This window comes from Pleurodeles waltl, chromosome 4_1 (genome assembly GCF_031143425.1).
Source record: "Pleurodeles waltl isolate 20211129_DDA chromosome 4_1, aPleWal1.hap1.20221129, whole genome shotgun sequence".
Taxonomy (NCBI): domain Eukaryota; kingdom Metazoa; phylum Chordata; class Amphibia; order Caudata; family Salamandridae; genus Pleurodeles; species Pleurodeles waltl.
This window is the reverse complement of record NC_090442.1, coordinates 542,385,882-542,402,397: the sequence shown is the minus strand read 5'-3', so window position 1 is coordinate 542,402,397 and position 16,516 is coordinate 542,385,882. Positions and strand designations below refer to the sequence as shown.

Sequence of the window (16,516 nt, the reverse complement as noted above, 5' to 3'; positions counted from 1 at the left end):
TTCACTGTAAATGTAATTTGAAACTGGTTGCACTTGAACTTACCTGTGCAGGATGTTGCGTTTTCCTTTTTGTTCTCCTCTTTCTTTCTGCCTCAAAACTAATAACATTTGTTTATTTAAAAAAATAAAATAAAATCAAGGTCACACTGCACTACTGACAGTAGTGGTTTCAGTAAAAAAGTTTTGTTTTTTTAAATGTACACACGTTTGAAAAGTTTACCAATATGAGGCTAAGTGTAATGCTCCCAGAATGCCCTCTGATTAGATGCAGATGTTTGCAGAAGATTGTAAGCAAAAGTGATGATTCTTAGTTTTCAAAATAAAATGTTCAGAAAAAATGCAAGTAGGAAGAAAAGAGTTTTGCTACTGTGAAATTTAGGTGCTATTTCTTTGAAGCATCATTTAGCAAAATGTGTTGATAAATGCTTGTATTTCCCAAAAATATTGCTAATGGAAAGTCAGTGTAACCATGTTCAAGAAAATTATAGGAAGCATGAAAATAAACAAGCACTGGCAAAGCCAACCGATCCCCAAAAAAATTGTGAGCCTTTTGGTTTCGTCAATGCGCATCTTGTTTTGATGTGGCTTTTGTATCTCTTTATTGTTGTGGGAGTTGCCAGGCCCTCACCATTGTAACAAACACAGGGCAAAAGGTAAAAAAAAGGTTTTGGTCTTAAAAAGCACACATTGCTACTAGTGGCCTAACAAAGGCCCCACTACCTCCCTCCAGGGTGCCCCTTCAGCACAGTACCTGTCCTGAGTGAGTTTGGAAGGGGATGGGGCTCCATGTTGTTTGCAGGGGGCACCTCCCTCCAGCTTCGTTATACCACTCATTGCTACAGCATTTCCTGGCACTGAACAAAACTACTTTGTGTGCCAATATGCTCCTTTTGGAAGAACAGAATGCTATCACTCATATTATAGCCAGCCGATAGAGAAATAAAAGTTTAATAAAAACAAAATGTCTTTGTTAATGCCAGACCTAATATGGACCCAATTCTTAAATAGAGTCACAAAAGTGCACCCATGGTATATGTCTTTGAATTAGTGGCTTTCACGAAATTGCAAAAACTTACAGAAGTTTATCAGGAATCGTACTCCTAGAAAATATTTGTGAACTGTATTTTAGCATGAGCCAATATACATGTGTATATTTGCTCATGTGAAAATCTACTGAGCATATACAAGTTCACATTCTCTCCAACCACTATTTTCCCAACCCTGTAAGAACGTCTACTTCTGCCATTGTCAGGAGTACATTTCCAACCTTTCTCATTATGGGAAAAGATTGGAGAAGAGCTGACGAAAATGATTAAAACATGCAGGTTAGTAGGTTTGCAGACTCCAAAGGCATTCCAGCCCTGGGACTATCGTTTACTGCTTCCCCAGCCTCTGTATGTAGATCTGCGGAAAGGTGGCAAAATAAGGAAATTGCTATAGTTGGGATTGAAATTGCAAGCATTCAAGCCCTTCTATAGCAGTAGCCCTGGCATAATCAAAAAGGCTATTATCAGAGCTCTTACATAATGAGATTGGTGCCATGTAGTGTGGCAACATATGGCAGCAATGAGACAAGTAGATTTTTTTTTCAGGACAAGTAGATTTAAGAAGCAATAAGTCCCATAGACAAGTAGATATTTTATTAAGTTCCACATCCCTGGCGTAGTACAATTTATTACATATTTTCAGGGCTGGAAGGCCTACTGCAATGATATTACAAACAAAGCCCTTAAAACGTTAACTACTCTCAGCTGTAAAATAAAAGTTCCAGCCATGAGACACTGACTGGTGGGAGGAGTTATTATTTTGGGGTTGACACTAACCTAATGTGGGGACCCAGAGATAACCTAAACAGAAAGAGTGCATTGTGCTGAATATTTTGGTTGTGGTCCCATTGTCCTACAACCACCACAGGCTGAGTTATGGGCAAAAATATTTTGCAAAAGAATGCTTACAAAGCATTATGGGGCGAGCTTCCCGAATGCAGTTAATATTGTAGTATCTGCTCTCCTGCTGTGCCGGAAGAGCCGCTTTGAGGATTTCTGTGTTTTTTCAATAAAGCATTCATCAATTACAAGTGTAAGCCCTGTGAAAGCTATGGAGCGTGAAAGGAAGAGCCAAAAGAAATTACTCTAATTAGGTAACAGTGCGAACAATTTGACCAGCTCTTCAGTACTGCTGATGGAGTTCGCGCTGCTGTTCTGCGCTGTTAGCGCCATAGAGCATGAAGGGGAGAGACAAAAGTAAAAAAAAACAAAAAATATTGTTTGCCCATACTGAAGTATATCAACAGTCGTGCAATAGTCCATTGTAGGACGTAGGCTCTGTATATACTATCTCAAAGTGAGAGATAGTGTGCACAGAATCCAAGGGTGCCCCTTAGAGGTAAGATAGTGGCAAAATTAGATAATTCTAATGCTCTATTTTGTGGTAGTGTGGTCGAGCAGTAGGCTTATCAAAGGGTAGTGTTAAGCATTTGTTGTACACACACAGGCAATAAATGAGGAACACACACTCAAAGACTTAAATCCAGGCCAATAGCTTTTATATAGAAAAATATATTTTCTTAATTTATTTTAGAACCACAAGTTTCAAGATTTGAAGTAAATACCTAAAATGCAAAGTACTCCACATAGGTAAGTTAGGAACTTTGAATTAGAGCAGTAACATACACAGTTTTAGTTAAAATTGCAATAAGCTATTTTAAAAGTGGACACTTAGTGTTAAAATCAACAGTTCCTTTGGGGTTCAAGGCAACCCCAAAGTTACCGCACCAGCAACACTGGGCTGGTGAGTTGCAGAGGTCAAAGGAGGGCCCAAAACACATAGGTGCCTATGAAGAACAGGGGTGCTCCGGTCCCAGTCTGCCAACAGGTAGGTGCCTGCGTCTTCGGAGGGCAGACCAGGGTTTTTTTGTAGAGCACTGGGGGGGGATGAGGGGGATGGGGGGGGTGGGTGCAGGTAGGCACACAAAACACACCCTCAGCGGCACAGGGGCGGCCGGGTGCAGTGTGCAAAGCAGGCGTCGGGTTTGTAATTGAAAACAATGGAGGGACCCGGGGTTCACTCTAGCGGTGCAGGCAGGGGACAGGGGGTTGGGCCAGCCACCGACTGGGCTAGGCAGAGGGTCGACTGATGGTCACTCCTGCACTAAAGTTCGGTCCCTTCTGGTCCTGGGGGCTGCGGGTGCAGTGCTTGGTCCAGGCGTCGGGTTCCTTGTTACAGGCAGTCGTGGACAGGGGGAGCCTCGGGATTCTCTCTGCATGCGTCCCTGTGGGGGTACAGAGGGGTCGTCTTGGGCTACTCATGAGGTCGCAGTCACCTGGGAGTCTTCCCTGTAGTGTTTGTTCGCTGGAGCTGGGGCCGGCGGGTGCAGAGGGTGAAGTCTCACGCTATCAGCGGTAAGACTGAGTTCTTTAAAAGTTGCGTCTTTGTTGCAAATATGTTGCTGTGGGTGAACAGTGCTGCTGTTCTCAGGAGTTTCTTGGTCCTTCAGGTTTCAGGGCAGTCCTCTGAGGCTTCAGAGGTCACTGGTCCCTGTCTGATGCGTCACTGTGCAGTTTTGTTTGAGTCAGGAGAGAGGCCGGTAGGGCTTGGGCCAAAAGCAATTGTTGTCTCTGTCGTCTCTGCAGGGCTTTCAGGTCAGCAGTCCTTCTTCTTGTTGTATGTTGCAGGAATCTGATTTCCTGGGTTCTGGGGTGCCTCTAAATACTAAATTTAGGGGTGTGTTTAGGTCAGGGGGGCAGTAGCCAATGGCTACTGTCCTGGAGGGTGGCTACACCCTCTTTGTGCCTCCTCCCTGAGGGGAGAGGGGCACATCCATAATCCTATTGGGGGAATCTTCCAATTTCAAGATGGAGGATTTCTAAAGGCGGGGGTCACCTCAGCTCAGGACACCTTAGGGGCTGTTCTGACTAGTGGGTGACTCCTTGTTTTTCTCATTATCCCCAGCCTTGCCGCCAAAAGTGGGGGCAGTGGCCGAAGGGGCAGGCATCTCCACTACCTGGGATGCCCTGGGGTGCTGTAACAAAAGGCATGAGCCTTTGAGGCTCACCATCAGGTGTTACAGTTCCTACAGGGGGAGGTGAGAAGCACCTCCACCCAGTACAGGCTTTGTTCCTGGCCACAGAGTGACAAAAGCACTCTCCCCATGTGGCCAGCAACTTGTCTGGTTGTGGCAGGCTGGCAGAAACTGGTCAGCCTAGCACTAGGAGTCAGACTGGTATTCAGGGGGCATCTCTAAGATGCCCTCTGGGTGCTTTTTATAATAAATTCCACACTGGCATCAGTGTGCATTTATTGTGCTGAGAAGTTTGATACCAAACTTCCCAGTTTTCAGTGTAGCCATTATGGAACTGTGGAGTTCGTGGTTGACAAACTCCCAGACCATATGCTCTTTATGGCTACTCTGCACTTCCAATGTCTAAGGTTTTGCTTAGGCACTGTAGGGGCATAGTGCTCATGCACATATGCCCTCACCTGTGGTATAGTACACCCTGCCTTAGGGCTGTAAGGCCTGCTAGAGGGGTGACTTACCTATGCCACAGGCAATGTGAGGTTGGCATGTCGACTTAGTCATTTTCTCCCCACCAGCACACACACACTGTGAGGCAGTGTTCATGTGCTGAGTGAGGGGGTCCCCAAGGTGGCATAAGACATGCTGTAGCCCTTAGAGACCTTCCCTGGCATCAGGGCCCTTGGTACCAGGGGTACCATTTACAAGGGACTTATCTGAGTGCCAGGGCTGTGCCAATTGTGGGACCAAAGGTACAGTTTAGGGAAAGAACACTGGTGCTGGGGCCTGGTTAGCAGGGTCCCAGCACACTGTCAATCATAACTGGCATCAACAAAAGGCATAACGTCAGGGCGTAACCATGCCAAGGAGGCATTTCCTTACATCCATGTAACAGGGTCAGTCTCCAAGACGGTAACAAAACTGACCGAGACGGGACAAATGTAAAGCATTTACCAATGACATCAAGGGATTATTTAAAGGCAAGCCCACGAATGAGTGAAAATGATGGCTGTTGTTAAAAGCCCAGAGTACCTAAAACAGGTCAAAGCACTTGCGCTTGACCTTAAAAAAAAAATGTGACTTGTTAACTCCAGCTCAGATTGTCACAAGTGCAATTCCATTTGTATCTTTTTTTTTTTTTTTTTTTTTTACCTTTGTAATTTCTCTGCACTAGAACAGCTTTGTTCGTTCTGTTCTCTCCAGACAGAAGAACAGTGCCATGGGGACAGGCAGGTGGAATGGCCAGTTGTAAATGGTCCATCATTTTATTCTTCAGACAGGTCATGGCTTCCTTTTTCTACAACATTTTAAATTTCCATTACTTTCTAGAGTAGGATAGATGTTTCACGGGGCCTCATTGGTGAGTTTTGTACTGCTGTAGCGGGTGGTGAGTGGCAACAAGATGCCATTTTAGATGTTATTCTCTTGGGCTGCTCTCCCTAAAGGATACCAAATCTACACTTTGTGCAATAGTTTAAAACCTTCATGCTGAGAGTTGATGTATGAGCATGGCGGAGATTGAAACTTTAGACTAAAAATGTTGGTCTTTGTAAGTAGGCCACTTCTCGAGCTTTGTTTTTAATTATGTACTGGCCAATCAAGTTGAGTTGTCGGCTCTCTTACAATAATTTTATGGAAAAAAATCATTCATATAAACATGGTTCCAGTAACATTCCAAAAAAAGTCCTATGATGCTTCCAAGTGTTAGAGGTTGAGCTAAAATAATAATTTTTGTAAAATGGCTTTGAGTTTATTGTGCTTAGCCTGTTATAAGAAGACCGACATGGCTTTGTCATGCACGTGCTGACTTAACCACAGGGTACAGAATGGTCTTCCATCACACCAGTTTGTATAGGAGCAAGTCTGTTTTTTGGAGGGGACAGGTGGCGGGTCAGGGTTTATAAACCAGTCAACGTCTCGGCAAGTAAATTTAATTTTCTTGGTAAATCTTGGTCCTCCTGAGGATCTGTTGGACTTGAGGTTGCACTCAGCAGTGTAGAATGGCTCTTAATGTTGAATGCTTAGATCCCTAGTGCTATGAGGTTTATCTGATTCCATTAATGAAAGTTAGTGAAACGCACTGCTTTTAGCTCTTGTGTAAGTAGTGTTTGGTTTGGGGCTAGATGGATGTGATTCCAGCGATTGAACGCACACCCAAGAATGAATCATTTGGCTTTATTTGCACTGTAAGGTTGGTATTGTGTGTTTAAGGAGTAGGGGAGGTCTGTCCCGCTGAAGCGTTCAGAAGTGGGGGAAAGAAATAATTTCTTTATTACCGGAGACTTGTGGCATCTTTAGTCGCTTGTAATAAAGAAATGACGTACATGGTTAATTACAATAATCTATTACAGATTAGCTCTGATGTCCTAATGCCTGCTGCCTGAGCCGGCAGCAAAGGGGAAAGGCAGGACACTAAGCATAAAGCTGCAAGTTTAACACCGATAACGAAACCTGCCTTTTTGCTTGTGTTCTGTTTTGCTAGGTAAACGGTGATCAGAAGGACAGATTTATGTAACATGTTTATTTTTTGCTAGCTTTATGTAATGACAGAATCCCTCTACTTGTTCTACACATTCTGAGCTATAGCTTTTTTTTTTTTTTAAGACTGACTTCTAGTCGACTAATTATAATATCTTTCTGCACACACTTATTGAACTCCTTTTTGGTGGGTTTAGTTTTACACTAGAGTATACCTTTTATTCTTTACATCTGCAAACATCCTAATGTCATAGCAAAGAACAACACACCAAGGAATTAAGCGGTTTGTGGGGTAGGTAATTGTCTCATGAACGCCTCAGTGACTTGCAATATCCTTATAATGTTCGACTGGGGGTACTTTATCCCATACAAAGACATATAGACACACGCAAAGTCCGTTTTAAGCAAAGACACATATTATATGAGAAATACCTTTCTAGATGGTCCTGCCAGTTTCTGTGGCCCAATGTGTGACCCCTCTGAAAATGCCGTCAGAAATCTCAATAGACTGTTCCCTTTCTTATTGCAATACATAGGCATATTTTTGGGAGGAGAGTGAACTGCAGGAGGTACTGATAGAGCCATGAAATGCATTTATGGCGAACATTGTTAAGATAGAAGAACTGTATTGGTGTGTCATCGTGCTGGAGAGCTAAGTGTGCAGGGGCATGTCTTCCTAATGGCGTGCCTGACTCAGATTGTAGATGTCACATCAAGTTAGGAAGGAACATTTAGTAACTAGGTCACCTTACGACCGCAAGTCTCTGTTGACGTAAAACTCAGCCAGAATAGGGGAGCAGCCCTGAATCGAGCGTCAGGAACCAGGATTGATCTTGCCTGGGGGAAAGTCAGCAATGTGTGTTAAGGGGGCGAGTCGAAAAGGATAGGTCGGGAATGCCGTGCATTGCTCTTGTACCTCCCTCCAGTAAGTGAAAAGTAATAATGTCAAGGGCAGTAATGGGAAAGCTCTCGCTTTCGATGACGCTGTAAGCCACAGCAGTCCTGCTAGAGTGGAGGGAGAGAATGCCTATTCCACTTGGACCCAGGGTTTCCTGTCAGGGTCATAGTTCCAGTCAATGGAGGGGTAAAGTTGTGCAGCTAGGATATAGGTTGTCATGTCTGGGAAGCCACCTTCTGAGACTGGTCTGCTCAGAGTCGCTTTTGCTACTCACAAAATCAAGCATTTTTTGTGCACGACTACATTTACGGAGTGAGGAAGGAAGGGCCAGCGGAAGGGTCTGGAGGACATATGTAAGCTGAGGCATGAAGTACATCTTCAGACTATTAAGTCTGCCCAGCCTTTAAATCTTCAGCTTCCCCCAACGATAAAGGTCCTCCAAGAGGGAAATGAGAAGTGGGGGTATGTTGCAAGAGTATATACCCTTCGTCTGGTGCAGCATTGAATTACCTGGTAGGTAATGGCTAGTGTCTCCATTTGAAAGCCGCTCCTTCTAATAGGGTCCTCTAGGCTTTGAGGAGCTGGAAAACTCATACCCCATGACAAGGAAAAATAGATTTTGAAGCCAGATACCTGGGAGAAAGCTTCCATCGCCTCCATCAGTGCTGGGATTGTAGGTCAGGGCCCATTATAGACAGTTGATGTCATTGGCGAATAGAGCCACCTTGTGTTCTGTGCCCTCAACCACCACTCCACTAATTGTTGGATTAACCTGGACCTTGGCTACTAGCAGTTCCATCGTAAGGGCACATATTAAGGGAGGTAAGGGGCATCCCTGGCAGGTGCCCCATGTAAGCCTAACTGTTGGGGGAAAAGAACCATTAATTTTGAGTTTGGCACTGGGTTTCCAAATGTTGACAAGAATAAAGGCTTTAATCTTGGGCCATGAATATATCTTGGTAAGGACCTCAGAGAGGTAGTTCCAGTCCACCCTATTGAACGCCTTCTCGGCGTCGAGGGAGAGAATTGCCATTGGTTGTTGCCATCATTCAGCCACTTCCATGAGGGCCACTGCCAGCTGCCTTTGCCTGTCTATTGCAAATGAAGCCTGATTGGGTCGAAGCGATTATGTATGGTCAGACGTGGTGTAGGTGGGGCAACCAGGATGGAAGCAAATAGCTTCACGCTGCAATTGAGCACAGCTGTGTGCCTATATGAAGGGCATTGTGAGGCCCGGCTTAAGAAGGAGGGTGATGTGAGACTCCAGCATGGTATCATTGACCACTCTGGAGGTCAAGAATGAATTGAACACCTTCACCTGGGAGCTTTATCAGAAGAAAGTCATGGGTTTTGTAAAAGATGGCAGTGTAGACGTCAGGGCTGGGTGCTTTGCGTGGAGTGAGATTACTGATTGGTGTCCAGACCTCTTCTGGGGTAATCTTTTCTGCAAAGGAGTGCAACTCCTCTGCCTTCTCTCGGGGAGTATAGGTGTCAGGTAGTCATCCTAACGCTGGGGGTCGAGTTGTTGAGCCTGGTAGAAAGTAGAATAGTAACTTCAAAACACCTAAGTATTTCCTCTATCTCTCGGTGGACACAGCCTTCGTAGTCTACTAATTCCCTAATGTGGTTAAGAGTGGAGCAGATGCATTGCATATGTGCTAAGAATCAATATCTGCCTTGTCTCCTTTTTCAAAATATTTTTCGTAATGTGTTTGATATAGAACAGCTTCTTGGCTGCCGGTCTCATTGAGATGTTCGAGCTCACCCCTGAGTCTGAGGTTCCTATAGGAGCCCCCCTGACTGTGTTGCACTTCTGCTGTCGTATCTGAGTCTCCAATTCCTGTTGGCAAAGTTTGTTCGCTCTTTCGAATGTTGCTGTATGGGAAGTAAGTTCTCAGAAAACTGCTTTTGCAGCATCCCATAATGTTGCTAGAGACAGGTCTCCAGTGTCATTTCCAGCGAAGTAGTGTTTTATGGCCTTCTTCATGCTGTTTCAGAGGACCGGGTCTCTAAGCGCTACATCGTTTAGGACCCATGGCCTGGGGAATGGGTGCTGTGTAGCCACTGGGCTTAGCATCAACCAGACTGGACATGATCTGAGATGGCGCTAACGTTGATTTTGGTTAGAGAATGTATAGCCCCACTCTGGGGGCAGTGATGATGGCGCCAGGTGTCGACTAATGCCAGGTCCAGTATTCCCTGAGTTAGTACTGTGGGCATACAAGGTTCATTCTGCCGAGGATTGGAACTGTCAAGTTTAGTATCTAGAGGTATATTAGTCACCAGCTAGCACCATTTCCCCGCGATGGAATTGGGAGATCCTTGGGAAAAGGCCAGTGTAAAACTCCCTATCTCCATGGGACCATAGATCGAGGCTCTGGAGAGCCAGTTGGAACCAAATGTGCTCCGTATGCCCATTTATCATCCTTTGTGATCTCTATAAGTTCTGTCTAGAGTAAAAGAGAGCTCACGACAGAGCAGGATAGCTACTCCTCGGTACTTGCGAGTGTAACAAGAGTGGAATTGCGATGGGGTACCAGTAGGAGTTGGGGGTGTTTAGTGTCAACATGGAGGATATGTATCTCCTGTAAAAATGCCACATCATCCTGCTTGTGGAGCAACTAGTTTGTTAGTGCCCTACATTTGAGGGTGGTGTTCAGACCCTTTATGTTGAGGGAAACGATATGGAGGTGTAGTAATGTGTATGAGTTCCCAACAAATCCAGAGCAAAACGATGGGTCATTTCCCACCCCTTGGAGCAGCATGTAATGTGCTTGTGTGTCCGTAATGGTGAATAATTAACAGTGAACATAACTATCAATAACAGAGGTGGAAGGCCAAGCAGCGGGGAACGCGCCAGGGCGCCAGCCATCAAGAAAAAGAATAATGAGTCAAAAGGCAAAGGTTAGAAAGAATAAGTATATTCTTGAAGACAATTATGTAAGGCAACATGGAAAGGGCAAACTCGTGGGTAATCCCCTGGCCCCTCCCCATGACGTACTTGCAGTCTGACTGAGGAACAAAAGTCAGTCATTGGCTGGAGAAGAGAGAGATCCCACCCCATTTACCCAGATAAGTCACAGAGCAAGGGAAGAATCCAGTCAAAGTCATGCTGATGGTGATGGGTTAGTCAAGGTGGTGTGCCGCCATCTGAAGATGGGGGGGGGAATGGTGTCCTTTTTTGGTCTGTTGTGAAAGTTGGAAGTGTCAAATGCCCCCCACTGCCACCCCTACCCCTCGTGTGCTAAAGCAAGGTCTCGACTGAAGGCTGGTCCGCATCGGGTGGAGGGGGGTAGGTCAGCTGCCTCTTGAGCTTCTTGATGCGTGCGAGCAGGGATCCTCCAACTTGATGCATAAAATTGAGGCGGATGAGGAAGCCCCCTTGATATGAGATTTTGTTGTGCTTCAGATGATGAATGGCATCTTTGAAGTCTTTACGGTGGACTGTGGACAGATATTTCCTGAAACAAGGAAACAGAACCTCCACAGACGACTATTGGTTTCTGTTCCTGGCAGAAATAGTGAACTAGAGTCAGTTTTCGGAGCCATGTCCTTTTGGTGTTGGAAGGCAGAATATATGTACCCTGTGGGTGCGATTGAGGAGGACTGGGGGGAAAGGGGGAAAAGGGGGGGGGGGGGGGTGCCGCCGGGCCCCAGTTGCTGATGAGGGAGGTTAAATCATTATGGGGCAGGGCTCTTTGCCGCACACAACCACAGAGTGGGAGGAAGGGGCTGTCACACTCACTAGACGGCTACCTCAGCGTTTTGGCGAGCCAAGCTTTAATTCACAGTGTGTGCCTCACCCCTCTCATTTGCTCCAGCAGGTGAGTGGCACTGTGCACATGCACTCATGTGGGTAGTCTGGGGCTGGTGCACACAGCAGGGTGCCGCTCCCCAAGTCCACTCTCTGGTCCTTGTTGTGGGCCACGATGTGTCTGGGCCCGAGCCCAGGGGAGTCACCTTCTCGTGCCCAAAGCCCCTTCCTTCCGGCGTCTGGCAAATCTGAGTGAGCAGCAGTTGCTCTGCGAGTTGAAGTCAACCATGTTGGGGGGGGGGGGATTGCAATGTCAGGTCGGGCTTCTGTTGTCCCCTGAGTTAGTTGCATGCCAGGCCTAGGCCTTATCCGGCCTCTGTGGTGTCACGACCGTGGCGATTTTGGGGCTCCATGCTGGAAGCCATGTACTGGTTGTCTTGGGGGCACCTAGTCACTGAAATTGCAATCGGCTGCCGAGGACCTGCAGCCAGTGATGCTGGAGGGTCACTGCTGCTGGCATCAGTTACCATCTCAAAAGAAATGCCGCAGCGCGTGAGTCATGCTGGCGCAGCTCTAAGATGGCAATCGTGACTCCTCCAATTGCTGATGACTTCTGGTGGGCTGACGACTCCCAGGCATTTCTCCTGCTCTGGTTGGAAATGTCCGCTCCCCCCTTCGCTGCGATGTTGTTGCAAGATGTTGAGTGGGGGAGGGTGGGTGTATTAGAATCAGTTACAACATCCCCACCAAAAACTGGCCATTACAGGGAAGGGGGGTTAAGGGCCCAGCGTGAGGAGCTCAGGGGAGAGATGTCTTGGCTGATCTCCTTGGTCACGCACCCTCGCACTGATATTTCTAATATGAACGAACCACAACATATTTTTTTTATTGCAAGTAAAAGCATTTAAAGCACTTTCTATTAACCTCTGTGCGTTTTTCATGAATGGTCAGTCAAGTACATTTGCCAAACAGCTACATGGCTGCCACTCAGTTACTTTGCCAGACTCCTCTGGGTTCCTAGTCCACTCATTAAACTCTCATATAGATCAGGCATTTTCCTTTGACTCCTAAATTATTTCTCGGTTTTCCCACCATCCGGTGTTGGAGATATGTTTGCTAATCACTAGTTAAGTGGATCAAATGCACTCCGTGAAGTAACATTGCAGTGCATCCTCCGTTTAAGTAACTCCAGGTGTTTTAAGAAACCGAGACCAACACTTTTAAAGGCTTTTTTCTGTCTACTTTCATTCCTTACACAACCCAGTTGCTTTTAGAGGTAAATTTAGTTCTTACTTGGCCGTATACAAAAATATATTATCTTAGTTATGAGAAACTGTTCCTGCTCACATGGGAATATATATGTTCAAGAATTGGGTAAAGATGTGACACTTACTTCTGATCTGTTTTCTCTGCCAACTTCCTTGAACAATTTAGCCCTTCTTTAAAATTGGCCTGGTAATTTCCAGTATGTGGTGTAGCTTCTGTTACTGTAAGTACCAGAATTATCAGTTTTTATCACACCTGATGTATGCTGGGTGCCATAAAACACTCCTCATAAAAGTTTGGCAGGTCACTGTAGCCTAAATTTAGATATGAAACATGAGTAGACATTGGATTTTGGTCCGACAGGCACCCAAATTAACTTGTTATGCCCCCTTTTAGTGGAATATGCATAATTTGTGCTTTTATCATACCCAAATAAAGTATATCATGGTATTGTTGTTTATCAGCTGTGATAACTTCTGCATCTAATAACATATTTTCCATGGTGTAATACTTGCAATATCACCATGGCTTTTATTCTTTCTATTTACTTTGAATTGTTATAAGACACAGTGCTACTGGCTGGTAGTCCACTCAATGTAGAAGGAACAACATTTAATTGCATAGCGTCACTTACAGAGAGGTATCATATAATATTAAGAAAACAGCAGAGAACAGCTCTAGGTGAAAGAAAGTATCCGCCAACCAATACGGACTAAAGGACTAATTAAAAAAAGGAGCTCTGAGATAACAATTAAAAGATAGAAAATTGAGAAAACAAGGCAGTTTTGTCAACCTAGACAAGAAAAGTGGAAAGATGTAAGTGAAATAAAGTAAAGAAGATGGTACATACCAAGATGGGAGAAGATAGAGTTAAAAAGAAGCAGATGCAAGTAGACAAGGAGGACTAGGGAAGAATACTGCTGGTAAACCACAAAGGGCTAAGTATAGGGAGAGACATACAAAAACAATCAGAAACTGGCTGTAAATTGGGTCTAAGACCACATGTAATACATTTTAAACAGTTATTTTTTTTCCAGGTTTTTTGTTTTTCTGAGAAGTGCTTCTGAACCTCTCAGATCAATTGGGAGAGTTCCAAAGGATTTAGTGTTGACTCAGACTGGCCGTAATTGTCTTACTTTTGATGAGATCCAACTACATGTTAATATGGACAAATTATATTGATTGTAAGTGGGTTAGATACCACTAGTACTAATGCTCTTCTGTTTTAAAGACTGCAGTTGTATATCCCTCCTTGTTTAAAGAAAATCAGAACTAATAATTGGAGCAGCGCCATCTAGCCAACTAAGGAGATAATTTATGGGGTTCTCTTTGCTTTTCTAGGTACGCGTAGCAGCAAAGTTCATAATTCATGCTCCTCCTGGAGAGTTTAATGAGGTCTTCAATGGTGAGTGAATTCTTGCTCTTATATTTTATTTTGTTCCTTTGATTCCGCTGTCAGCATATTGCTTTGTGCATCCACCTTGTTTTATTTTATGACTGTTTATCTGTTTCTGCAGCTTCAGATATGTTGTGTCACAAATGTTTTGATGAAGTGGAGTTGAATTTGTATTTTTGTTTTATGAAACGGAGTTGTTGCCCTATAAGATGTCCTATGCTTTGTTGGCTTTGACCCTACCTCAAAAGTAATACTATCTCCAGTGTAAATTCCTGGGTGTTCTAGATGTGACCCTTTCCACCGGTCTCCCTGCCTGACAATATAGACGTGGATGTCTTGTTTGTACACCCACCCTCTGGGAAACCTTAAGTGCTTGCTCGGGAAGACTTCCCCTTCTGATCCACTTCTTGGTGGGAAGAGGAAGCACTGACGCAGAGGGTTATATGAACTGCAGACAGTACCAGAGGAAATTCAATAAGATCTTGGGATATTGGATCATTTACCATGGCTTCGAATTAATCCTGTGACCAGTCCATGCATGGGACCCTACATTGTGTGCTTTTGTCAACTAGAGATATTGTTCACAGAAAAACTGTTAAGCACTATGAATGTTCCTCTGCTTGCTCTAGTTCTTGCTATGTTTGGTAATTTTGTCTCTAGTTTTCAGAAATGTTTGGCGTTAGTCAGTTTCCCTGGGTGGCGGCTGACCGTAACCATGGGCCGAATTTCGGCAGATATCCTCCATCCCACAAGTCTTATCTTACTCAAGCATCTTTTCCTCCATGCCCATGTTGCATCCTCAGGTCTTTCAGTTCCCTGCAATATGCCCACCTTGCCATGTGGATTACTGTTTCTGTCGGGAGAAGTATGGGCAAGATGGAGTGTAATTCTGCAGATGCAGTGATAGTCACTCCTGCAGCACTATCATCACTGCTGGTGCTTCCTTTTCCTTTCTTTCCTTCCCAGGTCCCTTTGTTATCGCCGGCATGAGGCTTGCGTTCTTTGTGGGTTAATTCTCCATGTAATTTTCCTGTGGGAGAGAGTGCACTAACTCCATGGCACCTCTTGGGTAATGTATACATAGGGTGCAGATCCAGGCCTTATAGCGCAGCTGCTTCTGTAATATGTTGCAAATGGCCTTACTACCAGGAAGATAACGGAATGGTCTATTTACATTGCATGGTGGTTAGTTTGCACCTGTGCTATATGCTTCACGGTTAAGCTACATGCGTTTGAAGCCCCTTCTGTAATACCAAAGTGCTGAAAGAGGAAGGGGGAAATAAATTGGTGTACCAGTGTTCCAGAGTAATAGAGCACTCTTCTGTGGCCGTCAAGATATTTGGAGAAAAAGTCACTGGAAGATGTTTTACAGTACAGGATTTAAATTTGTCTAAGATTGTCACCTATTTCCTGTAATTCACTTGAGTTGTTTAGCACCTAGCTTGAACAACTGTGTATTGTATTTAGCAAATAATAATTATGTTCTTCCCTTAGATGTCCGGTTGTTGCTTAACAATGATAATCTTCTCAGAGAAGGTGCAGCCCAGTAAGTAATGCTTGCTTTCAAGCTAAAATGTTGCTTCGTGTATCAAATTATTATGTGCAAGTAAGCAATTGTTTTACTGAGTGATAAAATAATGCATTTTCTATAATACAGTAATGGACACATGAAATTGCATGCAGTATGTGCAAGATGCTAGCATATATTACTGCTTAGTTTGCTGCAATATACAATAAAATCAATAGGTTTGTGAACATATTTTATATTAGAATCTATCTTAACTTTCAGATGTGCATTCATTGTAGCTGAAGACATATTTTGATGTAATCGAACTTATAAATTTCTCCTTAGAGTGCTAATGTTTTGAAAGCTTGGGATGGTGCTGGAAAACACACATGGCTTTCGTTCTATCCTATAGGCTTAGATGTTTAGTCTTTACTAACAATAAATTGGCAAAAGTAAAATACATATGCATTCATGTGTTTTTACAGTGGATAAAAACACATAAATGCATATTTATTTTACTTTTGCCAGTTTATTGTTACCCCTCCACTGTAAAAACCTTGATGAATTTCTCTATTCCCAAAAGCAATACCCCTAAAAGAAACCCGCAGTGGAGGGGTTGTACAAAACACAAAAAAAATCACTATTTGTGGTAGGTAGTGTAGTCATGCATCCATCAATGCTTTGCTCATGAATCTCGTGGTGTTAAGGATAACTTCACATCTGTGAAGATCACATGTGGCAACAGAAAATGGATCTTGCTGCGAGCCTGATCCTGCACCCATAATATAAGGGGTCTTAGTCAAAGGATGACGAAGAGGCTCTGGGAAGGAAGTGTTTAGAAGTGTTCAGATTCTGACTTGAATGTATTACACCCAGAATTCATCAGGCATGTCTAAAGTGCTGAGACAAGTGGGCTCTTTGAAGAGTGTCCATGCCCCAAACTGGACATGGGCACTGGGTGTATTTAGTTGGGGCTTTTTGAACCCGTTCACTGTCATCTGAAGTTGTTAAATTATATACTGTGATTGTATGGCTTGTCCCTCAAGTGCTGTAGCTCCTGATCAAGTAAGCTTTCGGCTCAAAACTTTTTCACAGTGAGAAAAGCTCCTTTGCAAAGTCAGTTTCTTAAGCTTTGGTTAAACCAAACCGATAGTCAAGCGGACTTAGGAATGAAGTTGCATCAAGACGTCACAGGGATGCCA

The 16,516-nt window shown here is 44.2% G+C and overlaps 1 protein-coding gene across 1 annotated transcript in view; it reads left to right on the top strand.

Moving 5' to 3' along the window:
* CAPZA2 (capping actin protein of muscle Z-line subunit alpha 2) overlaps nucleotides 1–16,516 on the top strand; it is a 260,949-nt gene that overhangs the window by 58,452 nt on the left and 185,981 nt on the right. The window contains exons 2-3 of the mRNA XM_069228921.1: nucleotides 13,753–13,816; nucleotides 15,302–15,353. Of these exons, the coding sequence (XP_069085022.1) occupies nucleotides 13,753–13,816; nucleotides 15,302–15,353 (116 nt within the window). The remainder of the gene's footprint in view (nucleotides 1–13,752; nucleotides 13,817–15,301; nucleotides 15,354–16,516) is intronic.